Source organism: Lynx rufus, unplaced genomic scaffold (genome assembly GCF_022079265.1).
Source record: "Lynx rufus isolate CCGP_SWC_20201006 ecotype Redwood Valley unplaced genomic scaffold, mLynRuf1.p SCAF_6, whole genome shotgun sequence".
Taxonomy (NCBI): Eukaryota; Metazoa; Chordata; class Mammalia; order Carnivora; family Felidae; genus Lynx; species Lynx rufus.
In genome coordinates this window covers 135,047,888-135,065,753 of record NW_025814878.1, presented here as the reverse complement: position 1 = coordinate 135,065,753, position 17,866 = coordinate 135,047,888, and the positions used below count along the sequence as shown (strand labels likewise).

At 43.1% G+C, this 17,866-nt stretch overlaps 1 protein-coding gene across 3 annotated transcripts in view; it reads left to right on the top strand.

Annotated features, from left to right (window-relative positions):
• KIF13A (kinesin family member 13A) overlaps positions 1-17,866 on the top strand; it is a 209,641-nt gene that overhangs the window by 113,765 nt on the left and 78,010 nt on the right. For all 3 annotated transcript variants that reach the window (XM_047101542.1, XM_047101541.1, XM_047101544.1), the window contains exons 5-9: positions 9,100-9,192; positions 10,526-10,706; positions 12,520-12,607; positions 14,103-14,237; positions 14,900-15,012. In XM_047101542.1, coding sequence (XP_046957498.1) covers positions 9,100-9,192; positions 10,526-10,706; positions 12,520-12,607; positions 14,103-14,237; positions 14,900-15,012 — 610 coding nt within the window. The remainder of the gene's footprint in view (positions 1-9,099; positions 9,193-10,525; positions 10,707-12,519; positions 12,608-14,102; positions 14,238-14,899; positions 15,013-17,866) is intronic.

The window sequence follows — 17,866 nt, the reverse complement described above, 5'->3', positions numbered from 1 at the left end:
CAGAAATGAGGAACGCTTTCTTTCTCAGCAGATGGTTTATGTGAAAACACCCTACAGAATAACTCAAAATACGTTCTCTGTCAGACTGTCCTCATGCACAAGGTGGCTTAGTTTCTCCTTCCATCCGGGGCACCGATGCCTGACCATCCCCTTGGGTGAGTCAGCCACCTTATCTGCCAACAAAAAAGCAGCCGAGGCTCACTGCCAGCTCATGACTCGTCCCAGCACCGTTGCTGGGGTGGAAATGTCCTTCTGGGTGAGTCACCCTGTGCCATGCTGCAAGCAGAACTCCCAGGCACTGCAAGTCTGATAGCCCTTGGACACCATGATGAAAAATGGCCCCGTGCTCTCCCTGCACCCTCATGGCCCAGTTCCTCTGGATCCTTTTACCCAAGTCCCTTCATGGCAAACTTCTGAGGTTGATTAAAACTTAAATCTAGTGTCACCAGGTCAATCCTTGAAGCCTCCTTTTTTTTTTTTTTTTTTTTTTTAATTTTGTCTGAACTCTGTAGTTTTTGGTCATTTAACTTAAACCAGGCTTAACTTCACTACATGGGACAGTTTCTGAGCTGTGCTGTTTGGGAGAGGGATTTGCTGAAGCCTGGTCCGGGCTGGGCATTCCTTGCCATTGCAGAGTTGGTGGGGGGACCCCTTTGGTCTTGTAGGACCCAGGTGCTCTCATTTGGAACTGGGCCCCCTGCCAGACCCACGCTCCTCAGAATCTCAGTGGCCATCAGCCCTGCTTGGAGATGGGGAAACACGCTCACAAACGAGCAGGCCCGCGAGCTCCATGTCACAAATACTGAGTTCAGACATTTTTTTCCACTCTCACTCCAGAGAGAAAAGAGACAAGAAAGAAAACAGGAGACTCTGTATAAACTGACAAAAGTGTGGATTGTGTTGAAATCTTGAATGCTCTTCTATGTTCCCACTTTCGAGAAATGAGAAATATGGGGCGCCTGGGTGGCTCAGTCAACTGAGCGTCCGACTTCGGCTCAGGTCATGATCTCACGGTCTGTGAGTTCGAGCCCCGCGTCGGGCTCTGTGCTGACAGCTCTGAGCCTGGAGCCTGCTTTGGATTCTGTGTCTCCCTCTCTCTCTGCCCCTCCCCTGCTCATGCTCTGTCTCTCTTTCAAAAATAAACATTAAAAAAAATTTTTTTAAAGAAAAACGAAAAATATTCCATGCATATGTCATGTCTAGCTGCATATTGCCACACTTACTGTTTTATTCAGCCATGATCTACGTGAGACTACCTTGCTTAATGCAGGTTGTAAATAAGACAGAGATTATGCCCTCCTGTTTTGTTCTCCCTTTTCTTAGAACATATGCCTCTGTAACTACCTCTTTGGTAGTCAGGTGTTGGGCATATGATTGGTACGTGCATTTTCTCTTTGGTCCCTAGTTGGTCTTCTGTGCTTTGCTATCAGCGTCCTGCTATAGAGAGAGAATGACCTTGCTTGCTCAGTTCTCAGTGCACACACGTAATAGCTTTGAATCCTTGCTGCGATCCCCAGTAGGGACAGATTATGCACAAGCGTGGGGACTCAGGGTATTCACTTTTCAAAGATCTGTATTATATATGTGATGTAGGGTTGGTTGGGTCAGGTGTCTAACCTTGGTTGCGGAAATTCCATACAGGAGCCCTCTCTGCGACTGTGAAATTATGTTGCAGATTGCTTTGGGCGTGCCTGTGTTTTAAGACTTGTCCATACGGCCGTAGGTGGTTTTAAGCATAAACCCCACAGAGGAAATTGGTCTTTTTGGTCATGGTTATTAACAAATGAGGTTAGGTTTGTCCTGTGGATTCCCTGCCGTAGACACGTGGGGCTGTGTCTAGAGAAGGGCACTTCCTCTTTGGCATCAGTGCTGCTGAAAAGCCACAAACCTCTTGGGTTTGACAGTGTTGTGGCTTTGCTTGGCTTGTCTGGGATAGAAACAAATACTCAGATCTTCCTGCTTGCCAAGGACTTCTGAACTTTCCCTTATGGGCTGTTGTGCATTCCCCTAGACATACAACGCTTCGCTTTGTTCTCTTTGCGGGCGAGCGATGGTCAGCAAACATTTAGGTGAAGATACTGCATCTTTTATGGATTCCCTGATTCCCACCATCCAACATAAACAGCCCCATTTTTTTGCAAAGTGAGCTTCGACAAGCCGTTGGCAAGTTGTTGTTGTTGTTGTTTTTTCTGCTGTGCTGCAAAAGGGGACTGCTGGGTTTAAAAAATAGAAATGAACAAAGCAGGAAACCTTCAGTCTTTTGGATCAACCAAACTCTCCTTAACAGACCATATAAGGCTCTTTGATATTTAATGTTTTCTCTGTATCACAGAGTGAAGTATAGTCCTCCTTTGTGTCTCATGGGGAGCCAGTTATGTTGAGGAGGACAGGAGGCTGTATAAAGAGTCCACAGTGCATTTTAAGGCTTTGATTGACAGTCTGGTCTTTTTATAGTTGTTTCTTATCATACCAGTAATGCCCTGAAAGTTACCAAGCCAAAGAATTGATTAAATATAACCCCAGCCAGGGAGTCATACAGCTAACAAGGCACCAGAGTAGAAAAACGAGGGGAACTCTATGGAGTATGTTATCTATTTGCAGTTTTATTGATAGCTTTTATTATGTTGGTTTTTACCCCCTGTACCCTTCCGAGATAATGTTATGAAACAATAGTAAATATTTTTCCTCCACTGGACAGTATTAGGTTGGCATATCCTGCCCCAAATAATGTTGTTTTTTCTTCCTCTCCTCATGATGCCCCAACATAACACACATACACACCGACACACACATACCCTCAGCATAGACATACATGTACCCCCAACACATATACACACATATATATACTCCCATACAACCCAAAACACATGCCACACACACCCCCAACACACACACGTACACATACACCCAACACGCATATAATCCCATGTACACCCAACACACAAATACATACACACACACCAACACAAATAAAACATAATACCCCACTATCATATACTTGCTCGATCTCTCACTCTCTTTCATGTGTGAGAGTGCCCCACCATTATATTTGGTCAGTGAAATATTTAAAAATATTCTCTATTGCTAGAGGGGTGCCTGGGTGGCTCAGTTGGTTGAGCGTCCAACTTCGACTCAGGGCATGGTCTCGCGATTCGCAGGTTTGAGCCCCACATCTGGCTCACTGCTGTCTGCACAGAGCCCGCTTCGAATCCTCTGTCTCCGCTCTCTGCCCCTCCCCCACTCACGCTTTCTCTATCTCAAAAATAAATAAACATTAAAAAAGTTCTCCATTGCTAGAGAAATGCAATACATGATTCCTTTAAAATTTTTTTCTAAGAATAAGTATCTTTTCTTTTATCTTTGAAATTGAATTACCTCACAGAATGGTTGAAAAGATGAAGGAACTAATTTTTTTTTTAGTTGTTTTTAATGTTTATTTATTTTGAGAGAGAGAGAGACAGACAGAGTGTGAGCAGGGGGTGGGGGGCAGAGAGAGAGGGAGACACAGAATCCAAGGTGGGCTCCAGGCTCTGAGCTGTCAGCACAGACCCCGACATGGGGCTCGAGCTCACAAACCGTGAGATCATGACCTGAGCTGAAATCAAGAGTCAGATGCTTAACCCATTGAGCCACCCAGGCTCATCCCAATGAAGGAACTATTTTAAGGAAAAATAATTAGATGTTTACCTCCTTCTCTCTACCAAAATTAATTATAGTTGATTAAAGATTTAAGGAATGATGATAACAATGGATATTAACTAAAATATATTCTATACTTACACGAGCCAGGCCCTATGGTATATGCTTTACCTTTCTTGCCTTATTAAATCATACCAGCAACCCAGTAAGGTAGCAGTCATTGTTCCTGATTTACTAATGTAGAAACCCAGAACTTGCTCAAGGTCACACAGCTGGTAAGGGGCAGAGTTCAGGTTTGAAAATAAAACTGTAAAAAACAAAAATAACAGAACTAGAAGAAAATCTAGGTAAATCCCTATATAATTTGGGGTAATAATAAAACAAAAGGATTTTGGAAGCATAAAAGCATAACATATACCATAGGAAAAATTACAAAGGAAAAGGTGAAAGATTTGGGTATGAACAACCAAAAGCTTTTGTATGACAAAAACCAACATGAGATTAAAAAGTAAATGACAGATTAGGAAACAATATTTACAACATAGAGTAGACCAAAGGTTAATACCCTTGATACATGATGAGCATTTTTAAGTAAGAAAATCAATGACTAAACCAATTGATTTATAAAAAGAAACATACAACCCAAGTAATCAATTTACTAAAGAATGCATACAAAGTGAGCAATAAACAAAGGAAAGGAAAATTTTAGTTTTGTCAAAACCAATAAGAATGATAATAGCTATGTTGTTGAGGGTGCATTGCTAGAGGACTCAGTAATTAGATTTTTTGGAGTTTTGCCTGGTAAAGTCAATAGAAAAGTGCTCGAAGATAAATACGTAAGAAAAAGGAAATAATCTAAATATCCATAGTGGGGAACTGATTGCATCAGTTAAACATACAATGGGAAGCTAAGCAGCTATTAAAAAAATAGTAATGTTGATGTAACTTTGTGGAGGTGGGAAAGTCTTCATTATTTCCTGTCGTAAAGAAGAATAAATTTCCCTTAAGACATGAAGCCATAGTGACAAAATGTATTCCAGTCTCTCTAGAATCCAGTCTTGCTTAAAATTGTAAAAATACATGAACATAACAATAGTTCTTTGTATTTATCCTTTTATGAATTCTGCTTCAAGATGGTTATTTAAGGATGGAAAAGAGATGAACTCTTTCCAGAAACACAGTATAATTGTTTTCTACTTTTTCATATTCCATTTTGTATTCCCCAGAAGTTTTTCCTTTCCTACTTATAACTAAAACTTTATTAAATATGTTAAATCTGAATTATATTCCGTCTGTCAAGCATAACTAAATGTCTGAGAAAACTTGACTTTTTGAAAAGCATATGCACATATTTAGTACAAATCAGAGAGACTAGTTTGTTTTTTTCTGTCACGTATATTTTGTTTTAATGTCCAGGAGGCTACTATATGGGTGCCAGGAAAAGTATAATCTGTAATTTTTATCAAAATTGTCCAATTAGTATACATATTATGTTAACACATCTATTCATGTCTGTCCCCAGTGCCTTATTTAACCAAGGGTACTGTAGTCTTTAGGGGCTCATTAGAATTTCAAAAACAGCCATACTTTGATCAAAGTATAAACTCGAATGCAATTGAACATTTCTTTTTAAGTTCAGCAAATAATATTTTGATGTGTCAGTCCTCACTAATGAGGAAAGGGGCCTCCAATTAAATACACTTTAGTCTGAGGACAGCTATGTCAACAGAGGAATAACTTGGGAAATAAAAGTGCCTACTGTGTGCCAAGGACTCTTCCAAGATGCAAGAGCAGCCGTTTTCACCACCCAGGGGTAGAGAAAAATGGAAAAAAATAGCGCGGTGTGGTGAGTTCTAGAGTTGGTGAGAAAAATCTAAACAAAGCCAAGGAGACCAGAGGTGGGAGTATCAGATTCCTAGTTGTCCTGCAACGTGAGTCACTGATGATGGCTAAGCATCTGCCTTAACGTTCAGGAGTCAGTGCAGACAGACCCGGGCCCTGCCGCTCACTGGCGGTGTGATCTTGGGCAAATAATCCCCCTTTCCGAGCCCCAGCCTCCATTCAGATCACAATCCATACCCTCTGGTGCTGGGTACTGCAAGGATTCAATGATGTGAAACACAAAGTGCAATGCAAGCAGAGCAGGTGATAAAAACTGTCTTCTTCTTAGTTGCATAAATAATAAAAGTATCCAACTTTAAAAGGTTAATTTATATCCTCTTCAGTATTTGTAATAATTTCGACATAGGCAAAACCAATTTATCCTTTTTTTTTTTTTAAGTTTTTTTCCCCCCTAGAGAGAGAGAGAGAGAGAGAATGTGAGCAGGGGACAGAGCCAGAGGGAGAAAGCGAGAATCTTGAGTAGGCTCCATGCTGATGCGGGGCTCAATCCCCCAACCCTGGGATAACAACCTGAACCAAAATCAAGAGTCACATGCTCAACTGACTGAGCCACCCAGGTGCCCCCAAACCAGTTTGTTCTTATATTTTTACATCCTGGAGAATTCTCTAATCATTTGGTCTATTTTGTGTGCAATTTTAGTATACATATCTTGGATTGTTTTGTGGTTTTTCTTCACCTGACATGCCTTAAACCTATTTCATGTAGCTCTGTAGCATTCATTCTTGGTTTTTTGTGTTTGTTTGTTTTTGACTAATCTTTAGTTTAAAAGACCATTTGTACTAAGAATAAGCAACACTGTGATTTGCCTTTAAAAGAATATGAAGAGGGGCGCCTGGGTGGCTCAGTCCGTTAAGCAGCTGACTTTGGCTCAGGTCATGACCTCATGGTTCATGAGTTCAAGCCCTGCATCAGGTTCTCTGTTGTCAGCACAGAACCCGCTTCAGATCCTAGCCCCACCCACGCAGTTTCTCTCTCTCAAAAATAAACATTAAAAAAAAAAAGAATATGGAGAAAATAAGTCCTCATATTTCCATCCTGCTCGGCCTCAGGTGCATAAGTCAGAAGTATTGTATCTCACTACCTAACATAGGAAGAGAGAGGTTCCTGACTGAGTGGCCATGGTCATGCTCTAACCGCAGTGCTCCCCTGCAGTTGAATCCTGCAGTCAGCTCAAGCAGGAGCTTTTTTTCAAGTTACCGGCTAGGAGTTGAAATCATGAATTACGGGCAGGATGTTTGACCTAGCCAAGCCTCGAAGCGTCTTGTCCCCACCCTCACCCACTTCCTGAGGGGCTGGTTGACCAGGGTGGGAGATCCAACAAGATGGCTCCATTCATCTGCTTGTGCCAAGAAAGTGGTGCCTTCAGAGCCTGCGGGTGGCTGGCACTTGGGTCTGGCTGAGGACCACGGTCAGGTCTCACAAGCTTGAGCGCGGGCTGTGTTCAACTCCTGTGTTCTACACGGCAGGGCTCTGCTCCAGATTTAAGGCCTGCCTTTGGGCGTGGGCCTTGGGGGAGTCCATGTAGGATAAGGAAGATCTTTTGAGAAGACGCACCAGAAAAAAATGGTGACGTAGTGGGTGTTAACTTTGTCATTGCCTTCTTTTCAGTCTGTACGTGAGTACGTGCACACACACACATCTTTAGTTGGTCTTCACAACAAACCTGTGTGTTTCAGGGTGGTTACACCCTTCAAAAAAACCAGGCTCTGCACTAGATGGTAGAGGTCAGAGAGAAATAAGGTTGTATCAATTTGGCATTTTTTCTTCCATTTCATTTTTTTTAACTTTAGTGCTTTTCTCTCTCTCTCTTTCTATTTGACATAAGTTCTTTACACTGTATGTATAGTTTGCACATGACTTTTGTTAAATGCAGCAATGTTTTTGAATTCCAGCGTTGTTTACACATGTTTGTTTTATTTTTTTTTTACATGGTTTGTTATCTTTGTCATATAAAATAGTCACATTTTATGTCTCTACTCCCTTATTAATGGGCATTTAACTTTATTCCAACTTAGAGAATTGAAATAATGCTGCCCTGGAGAGCCTGGGTGGCTTAGTCGGTTGAGCATCCGACTTTGACTCAGGTCATGATCTCACGGCTTGTGAGTTTGAGCCCCACCTCGGGCTCACTAGTGTTAGCACAGAGCCCTCTTTGGATCCTCTGCCCCCCCGCCCTTTGTCCCTTCCCTCTCACTCTCTCAAAAATAAACAAACATTTTAAAAAGAGGAAGAAAAATAATGCTGCCATGAGCACCCTATTACAGGGGTCCCTTGTGGGAATGCCTCTAGGGCGCGTGCCTCACAGTGGGCCAGAGTATGGGCTTATTTATATTCTCTTTCAAAGGTGCTGCAAGGTTTTCTTCAAATGGCTGCATTTGTTTTTTCTCCCACCAGCAGGTTATGAAAATGCCTGTATTTCCTCAGTCTAGCTATATTGTTGCCAAAATTTTGTTTTTCGCCAACCTAATGGTTGAAAATATTACTTGTTTCACATTTAACATTTATAAGAGTCCCATTCTGCAGCCATGAGGTGCCCCAGTGTAACAAGGGACTGCTAAAATCTGATCCAACTTTGCAGGAAAGAAGAAGTACACCTGAGAGCTTATGTTCTGTTGCATTACTTCCAAACATAAAAGGAATTGTTGTGTAGGATTAAAAAAAAGGACTCATTCTTTTCAACCAACATTTATTAAGCATTTTGTCCTAGGCCCTAGGATTACAAAAATAAACAGATTATAGTCTCCGACATCAATCGGGGGGTTCTCAGTCCACTGGAGGAAAGAGGTACTTAAACCAGTAGTTTTGGCAAATACTGTAATCGTGACTGTTCAGGAGTAGTAGAGCACAGGAAGGAGAGCATCGTTTAAATTCTCTTAATGACAGGGAATGAATATTAGAAAGTCACAAATTTCAAAGGGTAGTAAATGCCGCCTTCACTGTTGAAAAAGATTTTCACACTTTTCTCTTCAGCCAGTTGCTACTGGCTGTATTGCGCATGACTGAACATCGCCAAGAATTGCAGTAAGCTGTAGGCAGGCCCGCAGAAGGGAACTCGTCCTCCAGCCCACCATGGGGACAAGGAGACAGGTGCCTTTGCTCCACACCCCGCCGCACCCACCAAACAATGAACAGTTTCTCTGCACTTGGCCCGTACTTTGCACTGTGCTAGGTACTTACACCTCTCGAGATGCGTCTGACAACGCTCCAGCTCACTGCAAGCTCAGAATCCAGATGGGGAGATAGGACCATTATGTTGAATGCCATTTTAATACCAACTCTTGGGAGGAAGCGCAACAGAATTTAAACGATGCTTCGGTGTGGCCCTCCAGCATCCGTGCCTGGAGAAGTGTCCCAAGAGGGAAAGAACGGGTAGAATCATGAACTAATCCAGGAACTGAGCTCTTAATACACAGCCCTCGAAAGTAGTCACACAATACACTTTTAACATCTTTTTTGGATTGAGAGACTATTGTTAATAACCGGGACTCTGTTACTAATCCAAACATGTCAAGAAAAATCATTCTTTTCTTTGGTTGTTTTTTTATTTTATTTTTTAGGTCAAGAAGTGGTTTTCAAGTGCCTTGGGGAAGGAATTCTTGAAAAAGCCTTCCAGGGGTATAATGCTTGTATTTTTGCATATGGACAGACAGGTAAGTAGCTGTATTTATAGTCAGTGATATTAAATGTGCATTTCTTAAAGCCTAGAACTAGAAAGCACTTTCTTTTTTTTTTTTTTTTTTCAACGTTTATTTATTTTTGGGACAGAGAGAGACAGAGCATGAACGGGGGAGGGGCAGAGAGAGAGGGAGACACAGAATCGGAAACAGGCTCCAGGCTCCGAGCCATCAGCCCAGAGCCTGACGCGGGGCTCGAACTCACGGACCGCGAGATCGTGACCTGGTTGAAGTCGGACGCTTAACCGACTGCGCCACCCAGGCGCCCCTAGAAAGCACTTTCTAGTGACACTTCTGGGAAGTGACAGAAACATACTTCTGATTTTGTGGGTTTAACTGAATTTGATGATCAAAAGGCCCCTCTTTTTGAAGGTTCAACAATTTTGGTAACTGAGTAATTGAGCAAGGCTAGTTTCAAACTGTTAAGTGTCATTTTCCTAAATTGTAGTTTTAACTGTATTCGAACTGGAAAAATAATTACCAGTTTCTCAGTATAAAGGTTCTAGTAAAAAGTGGTAGAACAACTCTTAGTATCATCCTATACGGAGGACCTTCCCTGGGCACAAGAGTGGTGTTGGATATTTTTTAAGTTTAGTTATTTTGAGAGAGACAGGGCACGTGCACGTGCGTGTGTGCATGTGAGTGGGGGAGAGGCAGAGAGAGAGACAGTGGGGTGTGGAGAGAGAATCCCAAGCAGGCTCCGCACTGCCAGCACAGTGCCCGATGGGGGATTCGACCTCGTGAGCCGTAAGATCATGACCTGAGCTGAAATCAAGAGTCCGACGCTTAACTTACTGAGCCACCCAGGTGCCCCTTGAGCGGTGATGGATTATTAAACCAAGATTGTGAGACAGGCGCTTGGAACACGTAGAACAGAAGCATGCTAGGGGCTCAGCCATTAACATTGCTTCAGTTATAAAGTTAGACTAAGTCATGCCAGTACTCCCTGCTGTCACATCACAGGACAGCTAGGAGACTCGGTGAGAGGATACTTTCACAAAAATAAACTATTTTTGTGGCTAAGGACTGTCAATGTTACTCAATAATGTATACTGGATACTTACTATACATACTTTTCAAGATCATGTATCTGTAGTGGTTATATTTATAGGCATCCCTCTGTCAAACTGGAGACCATGCGTGTTATAGAAAGAATAGTTGCCTTACTGCCCGAGGGCATGAGTTTGAGGGCAATGTTTGCTACATCTGCTATGTGACCCTGGTGTGTGTATGTAGGAAACTCATATGATGGAAGCATTATGTTTCACTTCCTCTGCTTCCTCCCTTCTTTCTGCTTGATCTTCTCCAGGTTCAGGAAAATCCTTCTCCATGATGGGCAGTGCTGAGCAGCTGGGCCTTATTCCAAGGCTCTGCTGTGCTTTATTTAAAAGGATCTCCCTAGAGCAAAATGAGTCACAGACCTTTAAAGTCGAAGTATCCTATATGGAAATTTATAATGAGAAAGTTCGGGATCTTTTAGACCCCAAAGGGTAAGTTAGTGGTTGCAATTAAGCTTATAATGGGGGGTAATAATTGTAAATGATCCTTAAGTCAAAACTGCAAGTGAATATATTTATTTGAGCCATTGGGTCACTGCTCTGGTTTCAGTTCATTCGCTGAGAAACCAAAGCCTGCTGGTAGACCCAGTACATGTAGTTTATCCTAAATTCATGTATAAAGTTGCTTACGTATGCCATTTAAAAAGACGTTTTTACTGTTGGTATTATTTTTGCTACCATGGCTTGTTCATACAAATTGAGTTAAGAATGACACATTGGTTCTCCCATTCATGTGGAAAGCAGCAGCTCTAAATTAGAGTAAGTGCTTGAAGGCTTGAAAGAACTCAGCCCGGGCAAGCCATTCTCTCCCTGGGCTGTGTGCTGGAATCACGTTGGGGGGCTTTTTAAGAATGTGCCGGCCTGAGCCCCACCCGTAGAGACTATGAGTCAGTGGACCCAAGGGGAAATCCCCACATCGGTACTTTTTAAAAATGAGGTGATAAAAACCAGATGAGCTTGATTCATAGAGAGAAAAAGGGTCATTCACTTTTCTTCCTTAATTTTTTTTTTACTGACTTAAAATTAACACATATTCATAGAAAATTCAGAAAATAGGCAAAACGTAGTAAGAACTAAAAATGACCTATAATCCCTCAAAACTAAAAATAACCATTGTTAATACTGTGGTGCATTTTGACCCTGTGTTTCAAGTCTGTGGGGTGTCTCTGTGTGTTCAGGTCATTCTCTAAATACAATTCAGAATCCTGGATTATTTTATATGCTTCTAGCTGCTGTGTGGTCAAGGGTGTTACCAAAGGTATACGATCAAAATGGTAGGTGACAAGGAAGTGAACCAATCGTGGGAAATGTTTATATTTACTTTAAAGTTACTAACTATTTGCATATGAAAGAACACTTATAACACATGTAAGATATAAATAATAATAAAATTGACTACCCTCTTTACCATTTGGCTTAATAAAATGGTACATGACCAATATTTTTGGAGCCCCTATGTGTTTCTCTTGGATTCCATTCCATTCCCTACCCCTCCCCAGGGTAACCACTGTTAGGAATTTTATGTTTCTCATTATCTTCACCGCTCTTAAAGTTTGCACATAATTTTGCACAATTTGAAACTATGTGTGACATTATCATATATATGTCCTTCATTGACTTGTAGTTTCCTGTTCATGATTCATTCATTCTGATGATATGAAGGATGCATTGACTTTTACTGCTTTTTGGTGTTCCATTATATGATTACCATAGCCTGTCTCACGCCTGTCGCCTGTGTGGTTTCCACTTTCTACTGCTACGGTGCCGCTCTGAGCATTCTTGTTGTGTCCTCTTGGGTGTTGAAAATGTCGGGGTTTCTAGGGACTGCATCTGGGGTGGACTTGCGGGCAATAAGATACTGAATCTCTTACTTTATGAGGTATTGCCCAACTGTCTTCCAAAGGGCTTCCTTCCTTCCTTCCTTCCTTCCTTCCTTTTCTTCTACGTAAAACTAAAGTTCATCTACTAGAGCAAGTTCGCCTAACCTAGTATTCTGTGTCCTGGGTGTTTAGTTTGGGAGTAAAGATGGAATTTTTTAAATAGAGTAAGCTACTTTAAATAGAAATCAGAGTATAAAAGATATTCCTCATATGGAATGCTGTTTTGCTAATCCAAATAAAGTAGCTTTTAGAATTTTTTTTTGATCATTAAAAATATTGCAATCTTAGTTTCTGAGTACTTAAAAAGAAAGAAAAGCTTCCCAGTTTGGTCTGATTCATTCATTCCTTTTTCCTTCCTCCCAAAGGAATAGACAGTCTCTTAAAGTTCGAGAGCATAAAGTGTTGGGGCCATATGTAGATGGTTTATCCCAGCTGGCTGTCACTAGTTTTGAGGTAAGTGTCATTAAAAAAAAAAAAAAGTCATTAAAAAAAAATGGTGGTAAATTGAAGCATGTAAGTAACGTTGAATATATTTTTTATGTGAATGCTTTATAGCATATTGATACCACGTGTGGTCTCGGGAGCCCAGTAGCAACATCCCCTACATGGAAAGAAACACCTTCAACCTGCTTTGTTGTGAAGGCATTACAGTGTGGCTAAGAGGCTCGGCATTTTGAGTTGCTGAATATTTTCTTTCATACCACTTTCTTGAAAATGGCCTCCTCAAGGTTGCCAGTGATGTCCTCCTAGAGAAGTCTAGATGCACATAAGCAGTGTTGGGTAGTAAATTCACGCTCCTCCCTCTGACAGGGTCTCCTGTGCCCGTTTCCATTGCTTTTCACTCTTCTGGTTCTTCTGTTTGTCCGAATTGCTCCTCTCTCCATTGACTGACCCGTCTCATTCTCCTGCTACTTGACTTTAACGCCTCTATATATTCCCGACTAGATGTTTTGACCTTGCTTCTACTGTCACTGCTCCGGAAACCCCCCAAAACAACCTGCTCTGTGTTGCTGAGGGATGCAGACAGACGAGTGAGCCAAAACATCCTCTATCTAGGTGTGTGGTCTGGAGGTTGTGGCCGTCCCATCGTCACCTTGGACTCAGTGTGACTAAAATTAATCTGTGAGATAACTCCCTCCAGCCATTTAGATGAAGAAGGTTTTAGTGTTGCTCAAATCAGAACCAGAGTGCAGTCATCACTCTGACCTAGAAGCACTTAGGTGCTGAAGCAAATGGAAAACTCTCTGGCGTAAAGGTGCTAAGTCAGCACCTTCGCTCAGGTGTGTGGGTCCTAGCTCAGTGTGCTGGGGGTCAGTGTCCATCTCACCCTGTCACTTATTAGTAAGAGCCACGGAGCTTGTGACTTGCTTCCCCGCTCTGTCTCTGACTAGATGTAGGAAAAGTTAACTTGATCTCCATGAACGTCAGTGTTCTGTGGGTAACATCAGGAGAATGCATCTTTTATAAAACTTATTCATCAAACATTGTGTGAGAGCCTATAGGTTCCCAGTGTTCGAAGACAGGTGTACAAGGATGAATAAGGAAAAGTCCCTGTCCTTGGAGAAGCACGGTGTGGGAGGAGGGGGACACAAAAGCAGTAGACAGCCATGCAGAGTGTGAAGCACAGGAGAGTTAGAATAAAATAAGGTCACTGCTGTTGCTATCTGGAGCTCGATATACATTTCTTTTCTTCCCTAGGAACTTGCTGGGGCAAAAAAAGGTGCTGAACAGAGAAAGGGGACAATTGTGGGAGGGCCAGACTGGGGGAAACATCTCGTATCTTAGAAAGCGGAGAGGGAGGTAAAGGCTCCCACCGTGCCCCGCGGAGGTTCGGGTGGAAGGGCGGTGACCCTGCGTCCCAGGGATGGTCATTAATCTGTACACCTGGTAGGCGGGACCGCATTCCCATGTGTTTGCTTCTGATGTTTTCCTTATGCTTTGCCTCTAGGATATTGAGTCATTGATGTCTGAGGGAAATAAGTCTCGGACCGTAGCTGCAACCAACATGAATGAAGAAAGTAGCCGCTCCCATGCTGTGTTCAACATCATAATCACGCAGACGCTTTACGACCTGCAGTCTGGGGTGAGGGACAGCGGGGAGCCTTTGGTGGCAATAAAAGAACTCAGATATCTGCAGCAGTGAAGTGTTTGGGTTGGGTTCTGCTGCTGAGAATTTTGTGTGGGCTTTCCTACTTACTAGCTGAGCCACTTTGCTTAAATCATTTAGTTTATTAGGTCTTCCTTTATATAGAACTTTAAAAAAATATAGGGTTTCTTGTGTAAACTCCCTAAAGAGGGTGATGATGTCGCCATACAGCTTTTAATATGTATACTTTCATCCTGAAATTCCCCTAAAAACAGCTGTGTCTACCTCATAACCCTTAAGAGCTATTAAAGAAAAAAAACCACAATCTTTAGCCTAAAGAACACTTTTTCGAAAGGAGAGGAATTTGACCTGAATATGCAGGCATCCTCATGTGGTGGTGTTTCCTCAACGGCACAGAAAACCTCCCGCTTCCTGACTATATTCTGAAAGCTGAGCGTGCTTGCTCCTCAGCTATACAACAAACACTGCGTTCGCACGGCAGTTTAAATTTGACCGTGCAGGGGCGAGTCTGCATAGCTTCTTACCTGCCCTGCTGCAGGGGCCTGGCCGCTGAGGCTGCCCTCAGTTACAGTACCAACATCCGCGTAGACATCTGCATTTGCACTCACGTGTGTCGTTGTCCTGTTTCCTCCAACTAGAACTCCGGAGAGAAGGTCAGTAAGGTCAGCCTGGTAGACCTGGCGGGTAGCGAGAGAGTGTCCAAAACAGGAGCCGCGGGAGAGCGACTGAAAGAAGGCAGCAACATTAACAAGTAAGGTGGCCGGGGCGACGCCGGGCTGCGTGTGTGTCTGGGGGACTTGTTGCGTTAGAAGCGATCGAATGGTTCCGGCGGCATGTGGTTCTGGGTCGGTGTAGCTTTAGTAAACTGAGCTGAGGAAAACCAACAGCCTGCCTCTGCCGAAACGCGTGAGGTTTATGTGCGTGAAGCTCTGTGCCGCGGCCCGCAGGGTATCCTCGTGTATGATGAGGTCTTGCGTGAGTGCACATCACAGTTCTCTAAATCAAATTCTGTCTTAGATTAACCCAAGGAGCGTACTCTGAAAACAAAAGCTGCTCTGAAGCCCTTTGTATGGCTAATGCTGTTTAAACATCAATACCTAAAAAAAAATGGAGCAGTTACTGAATACCTGCCATATCGAAAACTCACTGTTTGCCTTCAGTGCGCCCAGGGATGCACACTGGAGGCTGACAGAGGGCAGGGTGGTGCAGGATGTGTAGGAGTTTGCCAGACAGACAAAGGAGATGAAGGCATTCTGCACACAGGCAGGTGAAGTGCTTGTTTTCTGTAACTAGTCTCCCAGGATGACACCTGCTGGGCCAGAGTGAGCTTGGCTTTCCAGCAGGAGAGGAAGCAGAGGAAGCCAGACTGTCAGAGTTCATTCCTTCCTTTTACCCTTCTGTGTTTTCTTTTTCTCATCTGTAAATGGGGGATAATAATAGTCCCTACTTCATAGAATTGTTGGAGCTCAAATACCCATAATGGGCTTAGAACAATGCCTGGCACCGCATCAATATTAATTATTGCAGCTATTATTTTTATAACCTGTGTAAATAGCATAAAAGTTCAGCAGAAGAGGGGCGCCTCGGTGGCTCAGTCGGTTAAGCGTCCAACTTCGGCTCAGGTCGTGATCTCGCGGTTTGTGGGTTTGAACCCCGCATCGGACTCTGTGCTGACAGTTCAGAGCCTGGAGCCTGCTTTGGATGCTGTGTCTCCCTCTCTCTCCGCCCCTCTCCCACTTGCGTTCTGTGTCTCTCTCAAAAATAAATAAACAGTAAAAAAAAAAAAATTGTTTTTTAAGTTCTGCAGAAGTAGTTTAGTTTGTGCTTGTAACATCTTTCTGCTGAGACATAACTTGGGGTTTCATTTAGGACAGAAGTGACAAGGGGTAATAGAGGCAGGAACATGTTGGTGCCACTTGCATTTTAAAAATGACGCTAGCACATTATAATTTTAGTGTTCCGAAGTTTAAAATTAGAAGTAAGATATCACCCCCTCTATCAGCTGGACACAGCGGCACTCACTGCAGAGACTGCTGCTTTAGGGAGTTAATCTTCCAGTCAGCCTGTCTCCCTCTCTAATAACAAAGGGTTTTGCTAGATTTCATGACAAAGCTCTGTAGGAGCCCAGGCCTGGGCTGCAGCTCTGTGATCCACAGTGAGCTCAAGAGCTGGGATGGGAAAGCAGAAAGGGGGGTATTAGGAAGCAGGTGTCAACAGAAAGATTGCCAGTCCTCGTAGAGATTTGTTTACTGCTGCTAAGCCATGCCAGCCCTTTGCCTTCTGGCTGGGCGTATGGGAAAACGCTAGAAGTTCTGTGCTGGGAATGTGTGAGAAATTAGAGTATGGCTGGCCTTGAAGGGTGATGATCACTAACTTGTACTGACCTCTTACTGTGTTCTAGGCGCTGTTCTGAATGCTCCACATGTAATACCTCATCCTCACCTTAGCGTTGCAGGGGCGGGGACGGGGCGGGGGGTGTCTGTTATCCTTATTTTATAGATGAGAAAATCAAGACAGAGATTGGTTAAATAACGTGCCCCAGGTCTCAGAGGTCTGAGTGTGGATCTGCATCGGGTCACAGGCATTCTGGCTCCAGGGCCATTATACTTGTGGTGACTGAGCTGGGTGAAACCCCCAGGCAGTATACTTGGGGTGACCATGTGTTCTGTTTGCCTGCAAGAGTCCTAGTTGATGCTTTTGCCCCAGAGTAGACATTATAGCGCCCTCTTTAATTTGGGCACTAAATTAGGCCATGTCCCAAGCTGGACTACCTCAAGGCCACGTGATAACACGATTTAGATCCCCAGCAACTGTCTTCCATAATGGCTTACCAAATTGAATGGAATCCTCTTAGCATCATGCTGTCGTTCCTTATTTATATGCTAGCTGTTTCACAAATGGATGCATGTACTCCCCACTACTAGTCAGTGGGATCTTGTCTGCTGGTTCTTTATAGTTTTCAGAGCACTTTCGTCTGCATTATTTCATGTGAGGCTCTTAATAGGTATTTTTATCTACTGATAGATGAGGAAGTTGATGGTTGGAGACATTTAAGTAATATGGATGAAGGCCAAGCAGACATTGATTAAGCCTCTGCTCGTGTCTGGCACTGCATTAGACGCTGGGAATGCAAAAGAAATTTAGATATTGTTGTAGACATACTGCCTCCCCGCCCCCTAAATATGTCCTTGTCCTAATCCCCAAAACTTTTGCATACGTGACCTTGAAAGGCTGAGGGTATTGCAGATGTGATTAAGATTTTTTGATGAGGAGATTATCCAGGTGGACCTGATGTAAAAACAAAGCTCCTTAGGGACACCTGGGTGACTCAGTCTGTTAAACTTCTGGCTCTTGATTTCGGCTCCATTCGTGATCTCACAGTTCGTGAGTTCAAGCCCTGTGTTGGGCTCTGCATTGACAGTGTGGAGCCTGCTTGGAATTCTCTCTCCTCTCTCTCTGCCTCTCTCCCACTCACACGCTCTGTCTCTCTCTCTCTCTCAAAATAAATGTAAAAAGTTAAAAAAAAAATAAAAACAAAGCTCTTTAAAAGTGAAAGAGGGAGGTAGGAGGGCCAGAGTTGGTCAGAGTGATGCAGAGTGATGGAA